The 24,567-nt window shown below is 46.1% G+C and overlaps 1 protein-coding gene across 25 annotated transcripts in view; it reads left to right on the top strand.

The window, feature by feature from the left end:
- MAP7D2 (MAP7 domain containing 2) overlaps positions 1 to 24,567 on the top strand; it is a 100,666-nt gene that overhangs the window by 64,784 nt on the left and 11,315 nt on the right. For 14 of the 25 annotated variants that reach the window (XM_070502206.1, XM_014847904.3, XM_014847903.3 and 11 more), the window contains 4 exons: positions 1,163 to 1,317; positions 3,023 to 3,150; positions 17,475 to 17,743; positions 18,347 to 18,479. In XM_070502206.1, coding sequence (XP_070358307.1) covers positions 1,163 to 1,317; positions 3,023 to 3,150; positions 17,475 to 17,743; positions 18,347 to 18,479 — 685 coding nt within the window. The remainder of the gene's footprint in view (positions 1 to 1,162; positions 1,318 to 3,022; positions 3,151 to 17,474; positions 17,744 to 18,346; positions 18,480 to 24,567) is intronic. The other 11 variants (XM_070502200.1, XM_070502197.1, XM_070502195.1 and 8 more) reach the window with 1 other exon arrangement.

Raw genomic sequence — 24,567 nt, 5'->3', positions numbered from 1 at the left:
AATCAAAGGTGTCACCTGTGCTGTACACTGTACTTTTTCCCTCACTTAAGCCAGCATAACGAAAAGCAGCCAGAGGATCCAGCAAGCCAACTCTTGGAGTTGGATGGGTCATCTTCAAACTCTATGGGTACTTCACCCCTCACAACTGACAGCATCTCAGCTGCTGTTTTTTAATACAGTGGATGACTCTCTAGCCACCAGGCACCAGAGGGTCATCATCCTCCACTCCTTTATCCTTCCTTTTCCCAAACAATGCTTTTACCATGTATCAGTGAATCAAGATCATTCTTAAGATTCCTGCTTCTGACACCAATTGTGTCAGGGGTCCTCAAGACCACCCCCAGGTGTGGTGATTGGCTAAGAGGACTCAGAGGACTCAGCGTGTGGTGGCACTCGTGGCTGTCGTGTGTTACAGTGGAAGGCTGCACAGCACAATTAGCACAGGCAATTGGCACTCAGGCCAAGTCCAAAGGACACCAGGTACCAGTTTCCAAGAGTCTTCTCCCAGTGGAGTCACACAGGATGTGCCTAATTCCCTCAGCAATGAGCCGTGACAACACGTGTGAAATGTTGCCAACCAGGGAAGTTCGTTAGAGACTCAGTGCCCAGGGTTTTACTGGGGGCTGGTCATGTAGGCACCCCCTGCCAGTCACGGACCCAAATTCCAGATTCTCAGAAAGATAGCAGGTGTTCAGCATAGACCATATTGTTTGCACAGTTTAGACATTCATCAATGGTGGGAACCCTCTTGAAACCTCCGTTCCCAGATGCCAGGCAAGGGCCAACCTTGTAAGCGGGCCTCTCAAAAGACGGCAGCTAGATATGCTGTATTAACTCTTTCCTGCACAAGGAAACTGACGTTTAGAGAGGTTGAGTAACCTGCCCAAGGTGATCCAGCTATTAGGTGACAGTGCTAGATCTGTCTGGCTCCAAAGCCCAGACTTTGAACTTCTAAAATGAACTGGACTCTTGAGCATTGAGTATGGAAGTCTTCTAAGGTAGGGTTCATTCTGCATACACTAGAAAATGTATGGTGGTATTTGGAAAATGTGGGTTGCACATGTCACATTTTAACAGAAATGTGTCTTCTTGACTCCCTGCTCCCCCAACTTTTTCCCTCTGTGCTCCCTGTCTCTCTGGCTGTTATACTATAACTCTCTAGTATCCTATGCCTGTCCTCGTATAGCTCCTGCTGGCCCTCTTAAATCTTCCTATAAGTCTTCTCCCACTCGGAACACTGAGAGGAAGAAGACCACATCTACATCTGGCGCAGGAGATGCTGGGAAAGGAGCCCCTGCAGGAGCGGAGGCCTCGCCGGTAGGTGTAAACCCTCTCACTCACCCCTCGGGGCTGGCTTATCTGACACTGATTCCTCCCTGCACTTGACCTGGCGTCTCTGTTTCCGTCAGTCTCCAGGGGCTGCTTAAGGGGCCGATTTGATTTAAAATTTCACTCAGCCTTTGAAAATCGTTTAACTTTTTGCACCCTCCTAAATCTTAGTGCCTTGTAGCAAATTCCTAAAAACCTTGTCCTCGTTATAGCCTGCCCTCCAGAGGACAGGAGTCAGAAGGAATGTTTCAAGTGTCACTGCTTCTTTAAGGATGTCTGAGTCTGGGCCAGTTGGCCTCCAAAGGCAACTAGAACTGAGGTTCTAGGTCAACCTTCATCCACAACAGTGGCCTTTAAACATTTTTGACGTCACACTGACAATATCAGTGAAAAAAAAAAGTTGAGCAGTTACCGCCAATTATGTATATTTACTTAGAAATTATACATACCATACTAATTTTGTTAGTTGTCACTTGCTATGACACAAATTACCCCAAACGTTAGCAGCTTGAAACAAATGTTCACTACGTCACTGGTTCTTTGGGTCAGAAATTGAGGATGGCTTAGCTGGGTGGCTCTGGTTCAGGGTCTGTCATGAGGGTGTGGCTAGGATGATGGCCAGGGCTGCGCTCACCTGAGAGCTTCGCTGGGGCTCTTCCAGGACGGCTCACTCACGTGGCTCTTGGCTGGAGGCCTCAGTTCCTTACTACATGGACCTCTTCATACAGCTGCTTGAGTGTCCAAGTGACATGGCAGCTGGCTGCTTCCCCCAGAGTGAGAGATCTGAGAGACCGAGCAAGGGGGAAGCTGCAACGCCTTTTAAGCTCCAGTCTCAGATGTTGCACACCATCACTTCTGTCATATGCTATTCATTAAGAGCAAGTCACTAAGACCAACCTACACTCAAGGGGAAGGGAACTGAGTTCCACCTGTTGAAGGGAGGGACATCAAATGACATGTGGAGTTATTTTAAAACCATGATGTTACTGTACTATTGGGCATTTATTTTATATCACCCCATTTATTTTTTAAATCCACTGTGGCCCTGAGGTTCTCCCATGAGAAGTGACTATTTCAGACCCTTGAGTTTTACTGTAGGGTGGATTACTGTGGAAGGGGGCTGATGTATGTGGGTGTGGGGGCCAGAGGAGGATTTGCTACAGAAAAGTGTGATAGGAAGAGATGGGAACCACCCTTGTGGAGTGCACTGCGGGCCAGGCACTGAGGCCCATGCCTCCTGCCTCCTGCCGAGGGAGGCCATAGAGAAGACCTGGAGGGGTGGGTGGGGTTGCAGTCCCATAACACTGGTAGGGGCCACAGCCACTGTCTTGGGTGTTATAACCACATTTGCACTTACCTGTGACTTTTTTATAGTGCTTGTATATCTTTGTAGTCTGTCCAGTTTCTGTATATCCAGGACCATAATATGGTTCTGTTGTTAGCTCTTTGCAGGGTAACAAGGAGAAGGAAATCTTTGCATTTAGAAGCTCAAGGTATTTTTTTTAACTGAATGACCTAAATACGATGACCTTGTGGTGCTTCCCTGCAAAGATTCACGTTGTGGGAAGCACTATGGCTTTGTTTGGATCCTTCTGAAAGAGTGTGTGCGTCACTTCCATCTGAGGTATTTTTAGAAATTATAGAAGCATTGCCACTTGTGGGCCATGGCTGTCCTATTCTGTGTCCTCTACAGACAGAGAAGATGAAGAGGGGGCCACGAACAACAACTTCCGTTCCCACTGTGGGCCTCGGGTCCCCTCTGAGAAGATGTGAGTTTCCAGGAGGCATTTCTAAGAGGTCATCTTCTCCCGTGACATTGAAGTAAGCATCTTTCCCCTTTGCCACCGTTGGACAATTAAAGCAGTTTGGTGGGGCTCTGTGTGGTGCAGCATGTGCCTCCTGCTCCCCAGTGAGGCATGGCCAGCCCTAAGAGGCGAGCAGGAGGCATGCTGGACTTTCAGGTTACCTCGTTCACTCTCTGTGTATCTTCTGGGTAAATGGTGGGCTCGTAAGGGATTTGTCATCCGGTAAATACAGGACTCTGATTTACTGAGATAACCCATTCAGCATTTTTCTCTTCCGTTCTGCTTTTCTGGCATTCTCCTTCTTTCTCCTTCACCTGCATCTGGAGTGAAGTGATTTCATTGTGCTTGGGCACTTGAGCTTGCTCGCGTGCGCTCTCTCTCTCTACCTTTTTCTCTCTTCTATCTCTTAAACAGAAAGGCAATCATAACTTGTCAGCCACCACCAGCAGTATGTTTTTTTTTAATGTAACCATTATATTTTTTTGGTAAGAATTGGATGAACTCGCCAATGAGACTGTGTAACTGAAAAACAAATTTATACTGTGTGACCACTGTCTTAAGTCATTAAAGTATTTTACTGATAGTAATTAACAAGAATGACTCACTGGGTAACTTCATTCAGCAGTAGAATGGGAACGTCTTCAGCAGTACTGAGAGAGAAAGAAAAATATGATTTTAATTTGGGAAAATATGAAGCACTTTTTTTTTTTGAGGAAGATTAGCCCTGAGCTAACACCTGCTGCCAATCCTCCTCTTTTTGCTGAGGAAGACTGGCCCTGAGCTAACATCCGTGCCCATCTTCTTCTACTTTATATGTGGGATGCCTACCACAGTATGGCGTGCCAAGAGGTGCCATGTCCGCACCCAGGATCCGAACCGGCGAACCCTGGGCCGCCAAAGCGGAACATGCGAACTTAACCGCTGTGCCACCAGGCAGGCCCCGGAAGCTCTTTTTTTATATAGAAAGTTATATAAACTCTTTATATAGAGAGAATCATATAAAGCTTGTTTAGTGCATCAGTTTGGTTCAGAGAATGTAAGATAAAACACAAATTTGATGAACACTTGGAAATATGTTAAAAAAATATTTCAAAGTGACATTAGCTTATTTCTGACTTGTTGCTTTCTAACAAAGATTTTTTTCACTATTATTTTGCTCAGAGATTGCTATGGTTTTTATGGACTACTACTACCTGCTATGGATGTATCCATCTTGCATGAGGAAAATCCTCCATAGCGCCTTGCTGAATTAATAGCATCTTGGTCGCTTTTTTTTTTTTTTTTTTAAGTCCGTTGCATCCTTCTTTGCCCATATTGCCTGTCTTTGATTATAGTATTGCTCTCTTGCAAACTCTAAATCTGTTAGGTGGGCTGTAAGGTCTCTATTTGTCTTTATTATTTCTGAGCCTTCCATTCACATGTCACTACTCTAGTGTTAGTTTGGGATATTGACATTAACAAAAAGAAAAGCCTGTTCATACTAGAGTTTTTCCAGATCCCACCCCTCTCTTTCCTGGATATTGACTTATGGTCCCTGCATGGATAGTAGCTGGCAAGTTTCATCATCATCATTGTAAATTTCTCTAAGGCAAACAAGAGGGTTGTTACCCTCTATAGAGAGGAGAATTTGATTTTTGGAAGCAAGCTCATGATGGGCGCTGTTGCTATTTCTTTAAAGTTGAAAATCTTGAAGATTGTGTTTCAGGAACTATTTTGTATTTTAAATAACACATCATCTGAGTTTTATAAAATCTCTCTCTGACCAAAGAGACTTGAACAAAACCTAGACTTTTCTATGCAGTTCAACTTAGAGAAATATTTAAAATTTCCACTCTATCCAAAACAGTAATGGGCGTCTAGTAGTTGCTTCATAAATATTTATGGAATGAATAAATGTAAGTCACTGTGCCAGATGCTTCAGAGAATCCCCAAATGAGTGGGACAGTCTCCACTTGAAGGGACCCCAGGTGAGGTAGGAGGGAGATGTGGATGCAGATGAGGACAGTTTCAGGCCTAGTCCAGAGAGAGAGCAGCCCAACTTGAGCTGCTCAGCTCAGCTGTCATCCTCTCCAGAACCAGCCAAAGCTGAATTCGCCCCCTTCCCTGTGCTCACAGAGCGTCGTATGCATACCTCTATTAGTCATGTATTCATTCATCAAGTACCTGACCTACTCTGTGTCCGGTGCTCCTCTCAGCCTTCAGGGAGCTTACCTAACAGTGAACAGCGAATATACTATCAGGTGGTGATCAGTTCTGTGAAGAAAAATAAAACCAAGTCAGATGACAGTGAATGGTGGAGGGGAGTAGCTAGATAAGGTGGTCAAGAAAGGCTTCTCTAAGGAGGTGACCTTTGAGCAGAGCCTGCGAGAGGTGAGGGAGCAGGTCAGCTCCGTCTGTGCCTCATTGCGCTGTGTTCTCTCTTGCCAGACTGCTATGAGGGTGGGCACCGACTCCGTTTATTGTTGCACAGCACATGCTTAATATGTGTCCGTGGGATGAAAGCAAGCAAGGAAGGAGAAGCTGGAGGGCAGGAGTGGGCTCGCCTGGCAGGTTTGGGAAATGTCAGGACCAAACCTGCCCAAGGACTCTGGCCTCCTCTTTCCTTCTGGGCCATTCATCGGTTTATTCTCCCACTGCTCGGTTCCTCAGATGTTCTCTTTTCTGGGCTGTGGATTTCACTTGGGGAATTTTTAAAGGCTAAGGGATGCCATCTTTGATACTGTGTTGCAGGATATTCCTGATACTTCAGCAAAGAGAAATTAATGTCATGGCCTTTATTTTCAGAGCCCCATTCGTGTCATTTGTAGTGTAGGCAGGAAAAATAGCAAACTCTAACACAGCAGGACTTCCTTGTGTACTGTCAAAACTACCACTTCTCCTCAAGTGGTGCCCTGGGGTAGAAGTTGCTTGGATACCTCTAAATCAGAATTCCAGAGTCCAGAGGTCTAAGGAGAAGCAAATGTTTCTTGATTTTAAAATGTTCAGAAAGAAAGTTTCTCCCTGGGTGAAAATTAGTGGCTGAATCACACTGGGTATGGACCAGGTCTGAGAAAGTAGGCAGTCAGGTAGACCATAAGTAAATTCTGAAAATCCAGCAAAACTATACAGCACTGAAAAAGAATGGACTGCAGCTGTCCACAACCAGTGGGTAAATCTCAGTAATGTAGTGCCAGGTGGAAGAATGAAGTTGTAGAAGAATGTCAGCAGCGTAATTCCATTTATTTTGAGTTCCCAGATGTGCAAAACTAAACAATGTGGGGTGGTTTTTTTTGGTGAGGAAGATTGGCCCTGAGCTAACATCTGTTGCCAACCTTCCTCTATTTTGTATGTGGGATGCTGCCACAGCGTGGCTTGATGAGCAGTGTGTAGGTCCACTCCCAGGATCCAAATGCGTGAACCCCTGGCCACTGAAGCGGAGTGCGCAAACTTAACCACTATACCACTGAGCCTGCCCCAACAATGTGTTTTTAAGAATATAAATGTGGTAAAATGATTTTTAGAAAAAGTAAGAAAACGGCAAACATAAAATGCAGAGTGATGAAGGCCTCTGAGTGTGGGAGGGAGCACACGGGAGATCCTGCCATAATTATCATGTCTTTCCTTTGAACTAGTTGGTTGGTGTGTGAGCATTTGTTATATCACTGTTCATACCTTTTGTTATAAATATTTTTGTATATTCTTTTTTTGTATATTCTTTTCAATATTGAAGAAAGATGAAAAAGAAACACTTGATTTTTAAAATGGTGTCACACAAAATAAACCCCGACCAAAGTGGCATTTTCAGCCTTCCCTCTGCAGACCAAGTGTATGATCTTTAAAGCACACTGGAAGTGACGTGACTTTGAACGGGGGCTTAGTCCCTTTGAACTCCCATCCAGAAACCCAGACAGGTCATGTGATGAATGGCTCTGACAGTGCATTCTTTTCCAGGATCTCAGATAAATGAAGCCACTGTTGGGTGGCTGTGCATATTAATGGCATTGCTCTTTTAAGCGTTTGAGTTTATTTTCATTGTTGGCATTGTCGGGTACTTGTATGGGTTTTAGAAAACTGGCTTCAGCAACACTCTCAAAGAGGTGGATAGAGCATAGCTTTCTTTTTGTAACCTAGAGAGAGGAAATCAAGTGTGGCCGAGTGAATTTCCCAGCCTGTCTCTGCCTCTGAGTGTTGGTGCTGCCTGTACTCCAAGTTCTTCAGTGTGAAATATTCTCGAATGGTTTCAAGTTCTTAGAAATATATTCTAAGTCAGTTGCGTCATTATGACGGGGAATGTTTTGGTTATGTGTTGCTGCTGTAACAAACTCTGCAAAATTTAGAGACATAAAACTATTTGTTATTAATTCTCACAAGTCTGTGACTTGGGCTTACTGGGAGGGTCTCTCTTGGGGTCTCTTGTGTGATTGTTCTGTGGGTTGTCTTGGGCTCACTGGACGATTCTCACCTGGGGTCTTCCATGCGCTTACGATCCAGTGTCAGCTGGGACTGCAGGATCCTAGGGCTCAACTGAGCTGGAGGTCTGAGATGGCCTATTCACCTGGCTGGCAGTGGATGCTAGCTGTTGACTGGAGCTCAGCTGGGGCTGTCAACTAGAATAGAATGCCCACATGTAGCTTCTCCATAGGATTTAGGTGTCTCATACATAGCATGGCAGCTGGTTTCTAAGGGTGAGTGTCCCCAAGAGTGAGTATTTCCTGGGACAGGAAGCAGAAGCTACCAGATCAGTTAAGGACTGTGCCCTGAATTGGTGCAGCATTCTTTCTTTGCTGTCTTTTATTGGTCAAAGCAATCGGGCCAACCCAGATTCGAGGGGATGGAAAACTAAACTCAAAAGATCATGCAGGATGGGAAGAGATATTATCATGCCATGTTTGGAAAATACAGTCTGCCAAAGATAATCACTTTCAGAGATCGCTCATACCTAAAATCAATTTTGCATCAGGAACCTAGGTTAATTTCACTTTATCATGCATTGAAAACAAAACAGATAATCTATATGAGGAAAAAAATGAATACAAAGTTGTCTGGATGGCCCAAATTAGTGCCTCCCACTCAGAATTACAAGCTTATGGAAAACTCCTGAAGCCAGCCTATTCCTTTGGTGTTTGAGGACATTTGAGTGGTCCTTACCAGGCGCCATTCCTCTAGGCTTCTCTGGCGGATGTGTGGTGTGGGTATCTCTGCCCACAGATGAGCGACTACAGTGGATCAAGGCCCCCGCATTGACAATTCAACTGTTGTTTTTGCCACCACCATCGTTCTCAAATAGGCTTTTACATTCTAACCTGAAAATTTTCTTGAAAAAGATAATTGAAAATGTTAAGTTATACGCCCTCCTCACAGCTGTATTTATATGTTCACCCAGTCTGTAGTCTTATATTTTTTGGTCCAACTAGAGGATAATTTGAGTTTAGACCAATGTTTAAAAGCCTTTTTATTTTGAAATCATTTCAACCCTGCAGAAGAATTGCAAGACTAGAACAAAGAACTCATGTATACCTTTCATTCCGTTAACTTTTAGCCACATTTACTTTATCATTCCCATCCCCGTCTCACTCTCGTTCAGTCTCCATAGACACACACAGACAGCCGCCCGTGCGTACACACACACACACAGCTTTTTCCCAGAACGATTTGAGAGTAAGTTAGAGACATCAGCCCCCTTTACCCCTAAGAATGAAGACTTTCTTTTGTATAACCACCGTACAATTGTGAAAATCAGAAAATTTAACGTTGACACAATATTGTTACTTAATTCACAATCTGTATGCAACTTTTGCCGGTTGTCCCAATGAGACCCTTGATAGCGTTTTTTTCCTGGTCCAGGATCCAACCCAGGGTCCCACATTGCATTTAACTGTCTTGTCTTCCTTAGTCTCCTTTAACTTGGAACAGGTCTTCAGCCTTTCTTCTTCATGACCTTGACATTTTTAAAGAGCACAAGCCAGTTATTTTGAGGACTGTCCTTCAGTTTGGGTCGGTCTGCTGTTTCCTCATGGTTAGACTCAGGTTGTGTATTTGGGGCAGGAATCTCATGGAAAGGATGTTGGTTCCTTCTCAGTGCATCATATCAGGAGGCCATGACGGCGTGTTGTTTCTTACTGGTGATGGTAACTTTGGTCACTGGGTTAAGGTGGTATCCACAGGTTTCTCTGTATAAACTTGCTTTTTCCTTTCTGGGATGAATAAACTGTGACCATAAACATAGACTTTTCAGAATGTTGGCCAAGCTGTGCTGACAGGTGGACAGACCTCTCCCATCCATGGGTAGGCTGTGTTCACCATGTCTGGAGTCAAGTGGCTTTGGAGAAAACAGAGCTAAATTCCAGGATGTGGAGCAAAAATGTCCTTTGGGGTTCACCTTTGCAGTGAACTCAAGTTTAGAAGTGTCACAGCCCTCTCCTGAGAGTTATTCTTGCTGCTCTTCTCACAGAGGTGTTTGTTCATATTTCCTGCCAGTCATGGAACCTCAAAGGTTTATATAATCCTGTCTTGTGCACCAGGAAGACTTATTTTCACCTACACAACAAAACTTGTAAATCCCCTTTGTTAGATTTTTAATCATTGGAGGTACTGAACTTTTAAAAATCAAAGTGGAAAAGCTATAAAAAGCAAGATGAAGAATCAAATGACTTGGGTGCCAGCCCTGGCTCTCTTGTTTGTTTACATCTCTTGGGAAAGGTCATTTAAGCACTTCAGACTTTGGCTTTCTTATCTGAAATATGGTTAATAGTAATTTCCCACCTACCTCGCTGGGTTATTGTGGCAATCAAATAGACCTTTATTAAATAGATGAGAAAGTACTTAAAAATGAAACTCTGTGAAAGCACAGTGAGTTCCCCTGATTAATTCGTGTTTCATTTCTTTCATCAGCCAAGATACCTATCTCTAGGAAATTGGAAAAGAATAGCTTTGCCAGACTTTGTTTGGCTTGCAGTAGTGTGAGCAGGGCTGGCCAGAGAGGCCTTGCGGCCTGCTAGACCAACATTGCCTGGTTCAAGATGCAGGCACCCGGCCGAGTGCTAAATCCATGCTGTGAAGTGGTGAGGCAGGATGAGCAGGAAACTACAAATAGGAAGATAAAATCGGGAACTTCTAAGACTGTATTCTGTATTTTGGTCACTCACTGTTAAAAAAAAAATCTATGACTTGCCTACACTTCCCTAATTTGAAGGTCACGTTTGTATGTGCATGCACACACGCGTGTGTGTGTGTTTTCTAGTTTATTCTGTTTATTGAACAGGGGCTGGGATAGAGGAGTATAAACAGACTTCTTAATATATTGAGTTTTATCTCAAATGATCCACCCTTATTTCTCAGGTAGAAATTATTTTTAAATGTGTGCTCATGGGTAATTGGCCTAGCTTTATTTAGAATAGAACCTAACAGTCAGTGGTGTGAACAGAACCTACGTGTGACTGTTCTCTTAAAGCAAGGTGGAGCAAGGCTGCTAATGGCTGTGCTGACCTGAGACTCTGAACCTCCCCACCCAGGCCAGTTCACCCTTTTCTCCACGGGATCATAGTCCTGCCCTGCGTTTCCATCTATGGGCTCCATGTACACTGATTGAGGGTGTGACTTCATCACGCTCCATTCCTTTCTGATAGCCATTTAAACTAGACCCAGGGGTCGTGTTGAGATCCACATGCTGGCTTTCTGGCTACTAAGGCTGGACTATAGAATGGATTGCACCTGCAGCCCATTCAGGCCTCTTACCCACTACTCCCAGGCCAGCCCTGGGGACCCTCATGGTGGGAGTCGTGTCTGCAGAAGAGCTCCTCATCCATCTACCCATTCATGGGCAGAGGTGCCAGCACACTGCAGGCCCCTGGGGCAGAGCCCGCCTCTCTAGGCACTGCTTAGAGAAGCTCAGAATGTGGGCTCGCTGCAGGCAGGTCCCAGAGGGAATGAGAATGGACTGGGCTGCGTGCGCCCAGCAGTTTTGCTCAGTCTCACCAATCAGAGAAATCATGCCTCACTCCTTGGGGAGGAGGATGAGGGCAAGGAAGACGAGCAGATGGCTTTTTGCTGGTCCTTCCAGTACCAGAAATTCCTATTTAATGAGTCAAGGTAGGAATGCTTACAGGAGGAGAAAACGTTTCCGTCTGCATCATCTACCGTAAAATAGGAGTCTTTCCTATTGCCTCTCTCTCCACATCCCAAATCCAGGGGTAATTCTTCGCTGTTCCCTGCCCCTACACTGTGGTTGGACCAGAGCTGCACATAGTGTGCACAGGATATTCCAGGGAGGAGGGGGCGGGTTTTGCTCTTCACAAGGCATTAGACCAGGTCCCTTGAGACACCCTCCTGGCAGTTAGAGCAACATTACAGCCCTGGACGACAGCATGAAAGGAGGGCATTGCCAAGCAAAAGATTTCCTGCCATATGTTTGTACAGGTTATTTGAACCTAAACACAGGTTTTTGCCGCTGAATGGAAAACTCTGCTCAGTGGAGCACTGTCATCATGAGGGAGCAGGGCTTGTGGTTTCCCGTTACAGTTCTTCCTCCTGGCTTTGTTAGTTCTTGTCTGTAAGGATAATTCAGATTTTTATTTTTTCATATGTTTAATCAACACCAATATCTAACAGCTTATAAGGTGCTTACTCTGTGCCAGTTCTGAAATGGAGATCTGGGGATCTTGGTGCCCCGCTCAGGCTTAACCACCATTGCAACACAGCCAGTAGGTCAGAGTTGTGAGAAGTGGAGTCAGGGAGGCATGGGTTCCGTCCACAGCTCCGTGGCTTATTTAACCTCTCTAAGCCCAGTTTCCTCATCAGTAAAGTGACCCTAATAATAGTACCTGTGTCATACTGGTTTTCGACAACTGAAAGATGCACGTATACACACATACATACCCAAGTATGTGTATATATACACTTAGCACAATGGCCGGTGTGTAGACAGCACTCAGGAAGCATGGACGTAGTTTTGGAAGGTGTTAAAGGAAGTCTGAGCTCCAGATCATTGCGGGAAGGATATAGACATGACTGTCAGAGCACATAAGGCACTAATAATTGCCTCTCGAGCTAAAGCTCTCAGGAAGCCCATAGGCGTGCCTCAGGGTCACCATGGGGATTAGGACACTGCCCCTCCACCCAGAGCAACTCCACTTTTATCTGCTTTATACACATAGAAGGTGTATGGGGGTGGCTGTATGTATGCCTCACCTCGGTGGTTGTCAGCTGGGGGCGATCTTCCCCCTGAGGGGACATTTGACAATGTCTAGAGACATTTTTGGTTGTCACAACCTGGGAATGGGAGCAGAAATTGCTACTGGCATCTAGTGGGTAGAGACCCACTAGGGATGCTGCTAAATATTCTACAGTGCACAGGACCACTCTGCAACAAAGAATGATCCAGCCCCAAATGTCAGTAATGGCAGGGTTGAATGAATACATATGCATACATATATGAAGGGGCAGGAGGATTCTGTGCACCACTTTATAAGAGTCTAGGAGCAAAATTAGAAAACCAGGGTTATGTAGTATCTCTGAAAAGAAACATCTAGTTGCTGAGTGGACCCTTAGGAATGGTGGGCCTGAGTCAGAGCAGACTGCCAGAGAGGGGCAGACAGCCCACCCTGGAAGTGGGATCCAGACTGATTCCATCTCAGTAAAATAGTTGATGCTGAAACAACTGCATTGTAAAAATTCAAATCAAGTTCAAATTGTGTTCATTAGGTTGAGTGATCACACCACTGTGTGGCTCTCAGTCTGTCTTTGACTGAGAGAACGTCTCCTGGGCACCTGGAGCTGGCCTTTTAGCATAAGAGTATCATTGGAAAACCAGCCTGCCTCTTACCCAATCCACATACCACTTAAGGATGATTCCAACTCAAGGCTAAGTTTAATATTGATCTAATCATATTTTTTCCTTACTAGCAGGATCTAATTAGCTAACTGTTTAAGCCTCTTGTGAGCAATTGGCCTTTAACATTAGGTTGAGTTGCCATTTTTATTGCTGTTGCTATAGGTCAGAAACAGTTGAATGGAGGCATACTTTGTGTTCTTGCACTTCACTTTATTGTGCTTCACAGATACTGTGTTTTTCACAAATTGAAGGTTTGTGGCAACCCCATGTCGAGCAAGTCTATTGGCGCCATTTCTCCAACACTTGCTCACTTCATGTGTCTGTGTCACATTTTGGTAATTCTCACAATATTTCACACTTTTTCATTATCGTTATATTTGTTATGATGATCTGTGATCAGTGATCTTTGATGTTACTATTGTAATCGTTTTCGGGTGCCACAAACTGTGCCCACATAAGATGGAAAATCTAATTGATAAATGTTATGTGTATTCTGACTGGTCCACCAACCAGCCGTTCCTCCGTCTCTCTCCCTCTTCTCAGGCCTCCCTGTTCCCTGAGACATAACAATATTGAAATTAAGCCAATTAATAACCCTATGGTGGCCTCTAAGTGTTCAAGTGAAAGGAAGAATCACACATCTCTCACTTTAAATCCGAAGCTAGAAATGATCAAGCTTAGTGTGGAAGGCATGTCAAAACCTGAGATAGGATGAAAGCCACGCCTCTTGTACCAGTTAGCCAAGGTGTGAATGCAAAGGAAAAATTCTTGAAGGAAATTAAAAGTGCTACTCTGGTGAGCACACGAATAAGCAAGCGAAACACTCTACAGCCATACCACCCTGAACACACCTGAGCTCGTTTGATCTCAGAAGCTAAGAAAGCGAAGCAGCGTTCTTGCTGATAGGGAGAAAGTTTTAGTGGTCTGAATAGAAGATCAAACCAAGTACAGCATTCCCTTAAGCCAAAACTTAATCCAGAGCAAGGCCCTACATCTCTATGAAGGCTGAGAGAGGTGAGGAAGCTGCAGAGGAAAAGTTTGAAGCTAGCAGAGGTTGCTCCATGAGGTTTAAGGAAAGAAGCCATCTCCATAACATAAAAGTGCCAGGTGAAGCAGCAAGTGCTGATGGAGAAGCTGCAGCAAGTTCTCCAGAAGATCCAGCTGAGATCGTTAACGAAGGTGGCTGCACTAAGCGACAGATGTTCAATGTAGACAGAACAGCCTTCCATTGGAAGAAGATGCCATCTGGGACTTTCACAACTCGAGAGAAGTCAATGTCTAGCTTCAAAGCTTCAAATGATAGCCTGACTCTCTTGTTAGAGGCTAATGCAGCTGGTGACTTTAAATTAAGCCCGTGCTCATTACCATTCCAAAAATCCTAGAGCATTTAAGATTTAGGCTAATCTACTCTGCTTGTGCTCTATAAATGGAAAAACAAAGCCTGGATGGCTGCACATCTGTTTACAACACGGTTTACTGAATATTTTAAGCCCACTATTCAGATCTGCTCAGAAAAAGAAAATTCCTTTCAGATATTACTGCTCATTGACAATGCACGTGGTCACCCGAGAACTCTGATGGAGATGTACAAGATGAATGCTGTTTTCATGCCTGCTAACACAACATCCATTCTGTAGCCCATGGATCAAGGAGTAATTCTGACTTTCAAGTCTTAAGAAGTGTATTTTGTAAGGCTACAGCTGCCATAGATAGTGACTCCTCTGCTGGATCCGGGCAAAGTGGATGGAAAACCTCTGGACAGGAGTCACCATTCTACATGCTGTTGAGAATATTTGTGATCCATGGGAAGAGGTCAAAATATCACCGTTAACAGGACTTTGGAAGAAGTTGATTCCAGTCCTCATGGATGACTTTGAGGGGTTCAAGACTTCAGTGGAGAAAGCAACTGCAGATGTGGTGGAAATAGCAAGAGAACTAGAATTAGAAGTGGAGCCTGAAGATATGACTGAATTGCTGCATTCTCATGATGAAACTTTAATGGGTGTTGCTTCTTACAGATGAGCAAAGAAAGTGGTTTCTGGAATTGGAATCTACTCCTGGTGAAGATGCTGTGAAGATTGTTGAAATGACTACAAAGGATTTAGAATAGGACATAAACTTAGTTGATTCAGCAGTGGCAGGGTTTGAGAGGATTGACTCCAATTTTGAAAGAAATTCTGTTCTGGGTAAAATGGTATCAAACAGCATCGCATAGTCCAGAGAAATCATTCGTGAAAGAAAAAATCAGTCAACGCAGCAAACTTCATTGTTGTCTTATTTTAAGAAATTGCCACAGCCACCCCAACCTTCAGCAATCACCACCCTGATCAGTGTAGGTGTACATCAAGGGCAAGACCCTTCACTAGTTGGGGTCGGCCCTGTGGCGCAGCGGTTAAGTTCACACATTCCGCTTCTCGGTGGCCCAGGGTTTGCTGGTTCGCATTCCGGGTGTGGACATGGCACCGCTTGGCAAAAGCCATGCTGTGGCAGGTGTCCCACATATAAAGTAGAGGAAGATGGGCACGGATGTTAGCTCAGGGCCAGGCTTCCTCAGCAAAAAGAGGAGGACTGGCAGATGTTAGCTCAGGGCTAATCTTCCTCAAAAAAAAAAAAAAAAGACCCTTCACCAGCAAAAAGATTATGACTTGCTGAAGCTTCAGATTATGGTTAGCATTTTTTAGCAACAAAGTATTTTTAAATTAAGATATGTACATTTTTTAGACATAATGCTATTATACACATAATAGGCTATGGTATATTATAAACATAACTTTTATATGCATTGGGAAACGAAAAAATTCATGTGACTCGCTTTATTGCAATATTCGCTTTATTGCAGTGGTCTGGAACTGAGCCTGCAATGTGTCTGAGGTATGCTTGTTTTAGCAATTTCATATGGTTCGACCTGCTACAGGATTGAGAGTGACAATTTGTAATTTATGTAGAGGTTACTTTATGTTCTTCTTACAGGAACTCTGTACAAATGCCACATCCCTGTGTGAAATTCTGGGTTAACTTGGCATCTGAAGCTTGGCTATGTCAGAGAAGGAGAAATTCTCCCTTCTACCCTTCTTGTGTTCTTACGGCTGGACTAATAATAAAATAGACACAAGACTGATTAACAGGAGAAAAACCCAATTTAATTATGTGCACATAGGAGAATCATGAAAATGATGCTCTCTGAGATGGGCAAAACAGGCTGTGTTTATATCTTTTTACATAAAGAAACAATAAATTTGTGAGGAATCACAGGGCAAAGAAACTTAGGTTTGAGGTACGTAATTAGTAAGGAATTGACGCAGAGCCCAGGCTTGAGGTAGTAAATTAGCAAGGTTTGTTTCTGCAGCCTTCTCACCCGGAATCCCTCAGCTCTGGTGATAAGGACGCAGGGAGAGTGCCTTCCCCAGGGGAGATGGATTTCCTGCTTTCAGGTGAAGCAGAGAGAGGAGGGTCAAAAATGATTTTTTCCTGCATTGGCTGCTTCTCAAATAACTTTAATTCGAAACAGTCAATATACCATTGTGGGATAATTTGGGGTGGCCTGTCCTGGGCCCCAGCAGCTGTTACCTACATCAGTAGCACCCAGCACTCACCAGGAGCCAGGCCTAGGCCAGCGTATCTATAATGGACCTTCTTCCAACAGACATGAGACAAGGTCTGCATTTGAATAAAGCGGTGTTTCCCTGTGTAGAAATGGGCTTGTCCTCACCTTTTGAATCTTCCCAGTAGCAGGAGAGATTCTTTTAAACCTTAAGAACCTCCAAACAGACACCTGACCCTCCCCACCTCTTGGCTGACTTTGGTCTTCAGTATTTAAAAAGGTACGAGATGTGAAATATACCTCAGTATAGGTGAATTTTTTTTTAAAAAAAGGAAGCAGGAACCTTGAAGATGTTATGCTGAGCCAAATAAGCCAGACACAAAGGGACAAATACTGTAGGTACCTGGAATAGTCAGATTCCTAGAAACAGAAAGCAGAGGGGTGGTTGCCAGGGGCTGGGAGAGGCTGGAATAGGGAGTTTGTGTTTAATGGGTACAGAGTACTGGAGATGGATGGTGGTGATGGTCGCACCACACTTTGAATGTACTTAATGACGCTGACCTGTACACTTAAAAATGGTTAAGATGGTACATTTTGTGTTACATGTATTTTGTGCAATAGAAGAAAAAAGCCAGCTCGTCCATTGCCATGCTGTAGCCAGATCCAACCGTGGTGGTCATCTAAAAAGAGGAGGTGGGAAAATGCCTAACGCTCCACCCTTAGTTGTCATCAAACTTCAGTGAAATTAGGACATGACGTCCCCAGCTAGGCTTCCTAAAATATTGTCCCTTCCACCAGGGACGTCTTACAGATACTGTATGTTCCTGTTAGGGTGAGAGTACTTCAGGGACTTCTGAGTGTGTGTGAAGCCTTAGATTTGTTCTTCTTGAAGGATGAAACTGTATAACGTCTTGGAACCAGGTGTGTTAGGAACAGACAGTTCTGTGGTCAGGCCCAGTAATCATTTGCTGGCGTGTTTTTGGTTTCCCAGGGCAACTTCAAAAGCGTATCCACAGTCTCCAAAGCATGTGAAGCAGCCATACCCCGGGTCTCCCGTGAAGTACCGCTTTCCTGCTTTTCCAAGCCAGGAAACACCCAAGAAGAAAGCCGAGAAAGAGAAGAGCAACAAGGAAAGGGAAGGTGCCCTGGCTCAGCAGGCAGCCAGTGCACACGGAGAGGAAGTCCTAGAGAAGCACGTGGCAGACAGGCATGCCACCGAGAAGCACGCAGCCGCAGGAGGGAAGGCCGAGAGCAGTGGAGGTAGGCACTCCTGGCCGACGCTGCCCCAGACCTTGGCTTCCCGAGCCAGTTCTCCCTCTGACCCGATCCATGTGGGAGTCTTGTGTCTGGGGGAAAGCAGGGGACTTATTCCCTAAGACAGCTTCATGCCTCATGCTGCTTTCTCAGGCTTGCGCGTTGCCCCTGAGTCCTTCCTCTGGGTCTTCTGAGGGTCCCCTGGTGGAGGAGACTTAGGGGCTGACACTGCTCAGGGCTGTGGAAGCCCACGGGGTACTCAGCTCCGTCCAGCCAGCATCTGCACTTCGCATGGAGAGGGTCTTCCTTTAGTCTTTTAAACTTCTTTGATGAATGGGGTGAGTTTACCCAGTTGGGCACAGCAGTGGTGGCTCCTATGGGACTTGCTAGCGACCCTGTCTCTCCTCCTCACTTTTCTGCTGCCCTCCACTATGAAATGCATCCGAGGTCATAGCCAGCCCATGTCACCTTCTCTGCTCCATGGTTAATTGTGCTAGTCCTGGCAGCATTTCCCATCACCCACTGGATTGGATTTTTCGTTTCTAAGTGGCAGCTGCCATGGGAGTACAATCACTGTTTCATTTTCCTTCATCTTTTCTTCTGATGCAGCCTCAGGGAAGCCCACAGCGGGCACCACCGATGCAGGAGAGGCTGCAAAGATCCTTGCTGAAAAGAGACGACAGGCCCGACTGCAGAAGGAACAGGAGGAGCAGGAACGGCTGGAGAAGGAAGAACAAGACAGGTATGGGGGTGCTCAGAGTTTCGTCATGATCTCGTGTAAAGGCTGTGGTGGGAAGAACAACTCGCCTTTCTTTCTGGAATTTGGGTATTGATAAAAGCTTGGCAGAAGCATGGCAGGTGTTCAGCAGACTGTGTCTTCTATTAGATGTAATTAACAGCGATGGAACTTTGCTCTTTTCAGACGACCTGGAAACTCATAGTTCCTGAATCTAAATGTTACCAACAGCGCCTGTTCTCCTCTTGGACTCGTAGAACTATCAAGGGAGTTTGAGCTTTGTTATAGGAGGAGGTTCTCCTGAAAAGACAGGAGGTTCTGGATGTAGAGATCTTGATTCTGCTCTCTGAATCGTGTTTTTCCCCAAATTATCCTAACTTGCACCCCCAAGTGCGAGAGGAGGGTTGAGCAGATGCCCCTAGATGAAGTGGAAGCCAACCTCATAGTCCACAAGATACAAGGTACAGGGACTCCCATCCGGAGCATAGCAGAAGACATCTTGGCTGTGGTCCCTCAACTTTGGAGGGGGCCAGAACCATCCAGGGAATGCATCCAGGGAAGGCATCCTGGGAAAGCAGCCCAGGCCCTGTCCTCCTTCAATAGCTTGCCAAAGTTTGAGAACCACTGCGTTGTTAGTACCAGGGCACTTCAAAATACAGAGTTCCACCTTTTCTGATCTTTGTATTCAGAGAGGAATGCATGTTCAACAGGACAAGGTAAATTTTATCATTAAATTGGTCAAGGAAGCTTTTAGGATGATCGCAGAGTGCAATCCAATACTGTTTAGAGAATTAACATGACAGGAAGCAAGCTGTTCTGCAGCACTTCAAGACCAGCACTGAATTTAGAGTCATGAATAATAGAATATTCTTGATCTTTGAGTGACCTTGGCAAGTCTTTTGTGGTCTCTGATTACAAGTTTGCTGATTTATTTTTTTAAAAGGGATGGGGGTTAGGTCTGGCTGGTCCTTTGTTCAAATTCTGGACTTCTTTGATGATTTTCCTCCCAACACCCTTTTGCTCAACGGCGGTAGATCTTTTTGTTGAGTAGTGGGTTTGGGCTGCTTTGGGTGGGCCACAGGATGCATGGAGGAGGTTGCAAGAGATGAAGATGAATCACAGGACCTCAAATGATAGGCCTTGGTAATTGTGGGCCCTGAGCAGGTAAGTAGCATGATTCTAGCTCTGTGCTTAGGATGGTGAAGTTCTGTACCTTCCAGCAGCCACGCTCTCTCACATTCCCTTCACAGCCCAGCTCCTGAAGAATTGTTTGTACTCCCTGTCTTCATCTCCTCAAATCACATTCAGTCTTCAAACCTCACGCTCACCATTTCTCCTAATTGTCAGACTCTGAATCCATTTCTTTGTTGGCTTTGACCTTGTCGAGCTTGCCCTTGCTTCTTTGGCCTCTCCTTCTCAGTCTCCTCAGTCCGGCCCTCATCCCCTCACATGTCACCTGGGCTCCCAACCCTCAGTCCTTGGCCAGCTCCGCCTGACAACCCCTCCCTGAACAGCAGTGCTCCGTCCTGCTCTGCCAGTGCCCTGGTCAGGCTGCCAGTTTCCTCTGGCTTCAAAAGATTTGGGGCTCACGTTCCACGCAGCGGTTTCAGGTTGAGAATTTGGTGTGCTAAACCAACTCTCCTCTCCTCTCCCTTTCTAACCTCATTTTCTCTTTGCCTTCTTCCAACATCTGTTTCTGAAGCCAATTTCATCTTGCTTTGTAAACCTTCAGTACATTCTGATACAAGGGAGGCACTACATAACACGTGTACTGACACCTCCTGAATCTGTGCCTGTGGCCTGGTCTCTTCCTAGGGCTGCGTTACCCAGTACCATAGCCTCTCATCCCATGTGGCTACCGAAATGTAAATTCACTAAAATTAAGTAAAATTCAGTTCCTCAGCTGTACTAGCCACATTTCAAGTGCTCAATAGCTACATGGCTTGTAGCTGCCATATTGGACAGCACAAATCTCTAGAACATTTCCCTCATCACAGAAACTTGTATGGGATAGCACTGGTCTAAAACCATATTTCCAATTGCTGTACGCTTTCCTTTGAGTGTGTCCCCTGTGCATCTCAAATTGAGCATTTCCAAAGCAGACCTTATTCTCTTTCTCCCAAACTTCCTTTTCTTTTCACAAGCTCCGTACCCTCCTCTCTCCAGGCACCCAAATCAGAAGTCTCAGAGCCAGCTTTCAGCTCTTGCGTCTCCTTCCTCCTCGGTAGCATGTCAGTTGTCAGGTCCTTCTGGGCTGCCTCATGGCCTCTGTCCCCTCCCTTCTCCTTTAGCCCTCCTCTCCTCCAGCCCCTGTTGTCTCTTACCTGGACTCTGTCTTTGGCATCCCAACTGAGCTCCCTGCTCTAGACTTCTTGGAGCTTGTTCACTGTCCACACTGTGTCCCCAGTGACTGTTCTCAAATAAGTGTCATTGTCCTGCTCCCATCCTTTAACAAGCCAGCGACTCCCCTGCCCACAGGATCCATCCAAACCTGTCAACAGGCCTTCAAGGCTGGCCATGACCTGGCCACCACCTGGCGCTCCACCTCCAGCACCGTGGGTGCCGGTGTGCAGAGCTCCCTGACATGCCCCCACCACACAGCTCCACACTTCTACACCTCTGCTTTTCCTCTGCCCCATGTGGATTTGGGCATCTGCTCGCCAGACACATCTTTCTTTCTCCACACTCAGGTCAAGCCTTGCTCCCTCTCTGCAGCCTTTCTGCCCTCCACCTGGGAAAAAACCGACCTCTCCCACTTTTCACCCTTCTGAAAGCCAGCTGTTGAGCTGACTAACATAGCCTTGTTTGTTCAGGCTACTTCCTCCTAGTAAGCACTTCAAAAAGGCTGGGATAGAGTCTTTGCGTTGCCTGTGCTGGTGCTCAGTAAATGTATGAGAAAGGCAGAGAAGGAGGAAGAGGCACAACTAAGAAACCATTGCAGTCATGGGTTAAGAGGAGGCAAGGGCTAACGCAGGCTGTGGAGGTAGACCTGGAGAAGTGAGGGTGAGTTCAACGCGGGGGTTCCAGCTCCAAACTGCGGACTCACACAGCTCAACTGAAATGGGCCAACTCAAAGTTGATGCTCAGGTTTGATTCTAAGGGCTTAGGACAATGGTATACCCAGTAACAGATAAAAGAAGGACAGAAGGAGGTGGTTTTAGAGGGTAAAACCTATCCATTTGATTTTTTTTTTTTTTGAGGAAGATTAGCCCTGAGCTAACATCTGCTGCCAATCCTCCTCTTTTTGCTGAGGAAGACTGGCCATGAGCTAACATCCGTGCCCATCTTCCTCTACTTTATATGTGGGCCGCCTACCTCAGCGTGGCTTGGCAAGCAGGGCCATGTCCGCACCCGAGATGGGAACCAGCGAACCCCGGGTCACCAAAACAGAACGTGCGCACTTAACCCCTGCGCCACTCGGCCGGCCCCTCCATTTGATTTTTGAATAAAATAAGTGTAAGGTGCCTGCAGAATGTCCAGGTGATTGGAAATGGACTTGAAGCCTAGAGCCTAGGTAGAAATGAGAACAATACACTTGACCCAAAACCAGTTTTCCTCTCTCTTACCAGAATGTGAAGCTTTGCTAGCACCACGTGGGAGGTGAGAAAGGAAAGTACCAGACAACCTGGGGCTGGAACACAGTGGACACCTCTTGGAATAAGATCATCCTCACGTCTGTTTTGTGCTTAGAGTCAATAGTTGAAGCCACAGAAATGTGGTTGCCAGATGAGAGAGTATAGAGAAAAATAAAGATTCTTGAGTCAAACTGTGGAAAGCCAATTATTGTCACAAACTGGTGAGGGAAACGCCGTCCAAGTCAGGGATGAGACTACTCAGAACAGAAGGTCTGACAAGGAATCTAGACAGCTGGGACCCAGGAAGGAGAGCAGAAGCTGGTCCAGTCCCCACGAGCAGTGACATCGGGGCTTTCTTGGAAACACACAGAATAGGGCAGAACCCTTGGACATGTGTATAACCCAAGATGTAAGTCAGGATCTTGGAGTCGGGGCAAGAAACCCTAGACCCTGGGTCCACCCTGGGGAAGGCGCTGGCAAAACCTAGCAAGCAAGAGATTTTACTGCGATTCCAAAATGAGTCACATTAAGACATGTTAAGAAGCTAAAATACCTTCTGGGGGCCCACATAGAAAGACATTGAAGTTAGGCAGCCCCCACCAGCAAGGTCACATAGCCACGCTGAAGCTCACTGTCCACACAAGAGTTAGCCCCAGGCCTGGCACTGCAGGCAGAGGTCTTCATGCCACTCAGACCTGGCATCTCACTGGTGGAACCTCCAGGTGGCAAGCTTTTGGGGTGAGAGCTAGGGCAGGCAGGGCCCATCCAGTGTGGGGTGCAGTGGCAGCCGAGGGAGGAAGAGAGAGCCAGGGCAGTACAGCCTCACACACGGTTATGGAGAGGTCCTCACGGGAGGACTCTAATGCTGTCTCCACCTGCAAGACGTGTCAAGGTGGAAGAAAGGCTGTTGGTCTTGGGGTTTAGGAAATGAACTGAGATTTTGGAGGCAAATTGTGGAGAAGGCTGGAGACGTAAGTCAGCTTGAAAGAGGTGAGAGGGCTGAGACCCTGAACGTCAGCTCAAAGTTAAGAGGCCATGAGTAGAAGGTAGGGGAGTGGGGGCTGACAAAAGTTGTTTGGGATGCATGAGACCTGAGTATTTTTGCAGGCCGTGGAAGGGTATGCGTAGAAGGGTGAAGTGATGGAAGGAAGAGGGGATAGTGGAAGGAACACAGGTGCAGGGGTGTGGAATTAATAGCACAAGTGGTGGCATTTACAGTCCTTTGCATCTAAGCGGAGGAAGAAAGGGGACACTTTCTGAGCAGTAATGCCACAGAGGAGAGAAGTTTAGGAAGGCCAGATCAGGTGGCCCCAGTCTTCTCTGTAAAGTGCTTGGTGCTACCATCAACTAAAGAGGATGTTGAAGACAGAGAGAAGGTAGGTAGAGGTTTGGGCTGTTGGCACAGGGATCTGGAGGATGAGGATAAAAGGCTGGAGTGGTAGCTGAGGCCCAGGGACAGCCTTGTTTGGGCCTTAGTCTTACGAGTGTTGGCAGCCCAGGAAAGGCCCGAGAGGTCCTGGGGCCCACCCAGGCCTGGAGTTGGGCAACAGAGTGGCCTCCATGCCATCCCAGAAATGCCCACGAGGGGATCAGAGGCTGGGGGACACTGGGAGAAGAGGGAGCAGACCCGAGTGACTGCGCAGTACTACCTGGGGCCGGGCAGGAGAGCAGGAAGCCAAGGATGGGGTACGAGCAGAGCAAGGAAGTTGGGATTTATGATGTTGAAGGTTAAGCTCTTTTTAATGAAAACTTTTAAGCACATAAGGAAGAGAGAACGGTGAAACCCATGTCGTAGTCCACACATGGAACAACTGAAGGCTGTGCCTACGTCAGGAATGTGGTGAAAGGGTGGGACAAGAAGAGGTGAGGTGCTGGAAGTTGAGAGATGGGGGTCATTACCGGAAGACCCTCACTGATGGCTGATGATGGGGATAAGGGATGCATCTGCTAAATGCTCAATGGACCACGATGCACAGTTTTCTGGTACTTTCTACCTGGTGAGGGAATAGGGGTAGGTTGGGGGTGGGTGACAGTTGCATGCATGAACTCTGGAGGGAACTCAGTAATGATGGCAAGGGCAGTGGGGTTGGGGGGCCTGCAGGGAGGGGTGGTGGGGAAATGACCAAATCCACATTCTCTCTGGTTCATTACGCGGGGAGAGGAAGAATGTTCATCCTTGGAGAGGATTTTGAGGGACTTGGTTTCATACAGGGCAAGCCAGTTTTTACGTACTTTGGGGAAAGCAGAGTGTGGTTAATGGAGGGCCTTTTGTCTGTAACAGGAGGGACAAGCAGGGGCTAATGGGCCTGTGGGGAGGAGTTGATGTTGTCGGTGATGGCGAGGATTATGGGGACTTAGGGGCCGAGAGGATGTGTTACTGTGTATGTGTGCATTGGGCATCTCTGAAGTCCTCATGGTAAAACAGAAGAGGCAGAGTGGTTTTTCAGATCCAGAAGATGAGGATAAAGTTGAAGTAGCTTATGCATTAATTCATACACAGTGTGTATCCTTTGTGTGTT

Source organism: Equus asinus, chromosome X (assembly GCF_041296235.1).
Source record: "Equus asinus isolate D_3611 breed Donkey chromosome X, EquAss-T2T_v2, whole genome shotgun sequence".
NCBI lineage: Eukaryota > Metazoa > Chordata > Mammalia > Perissodactyla > Equidae > Equus > Equus asinus.
This window is presented reverse-complemented; position numbering and strand designations above follow the sequence as displayed.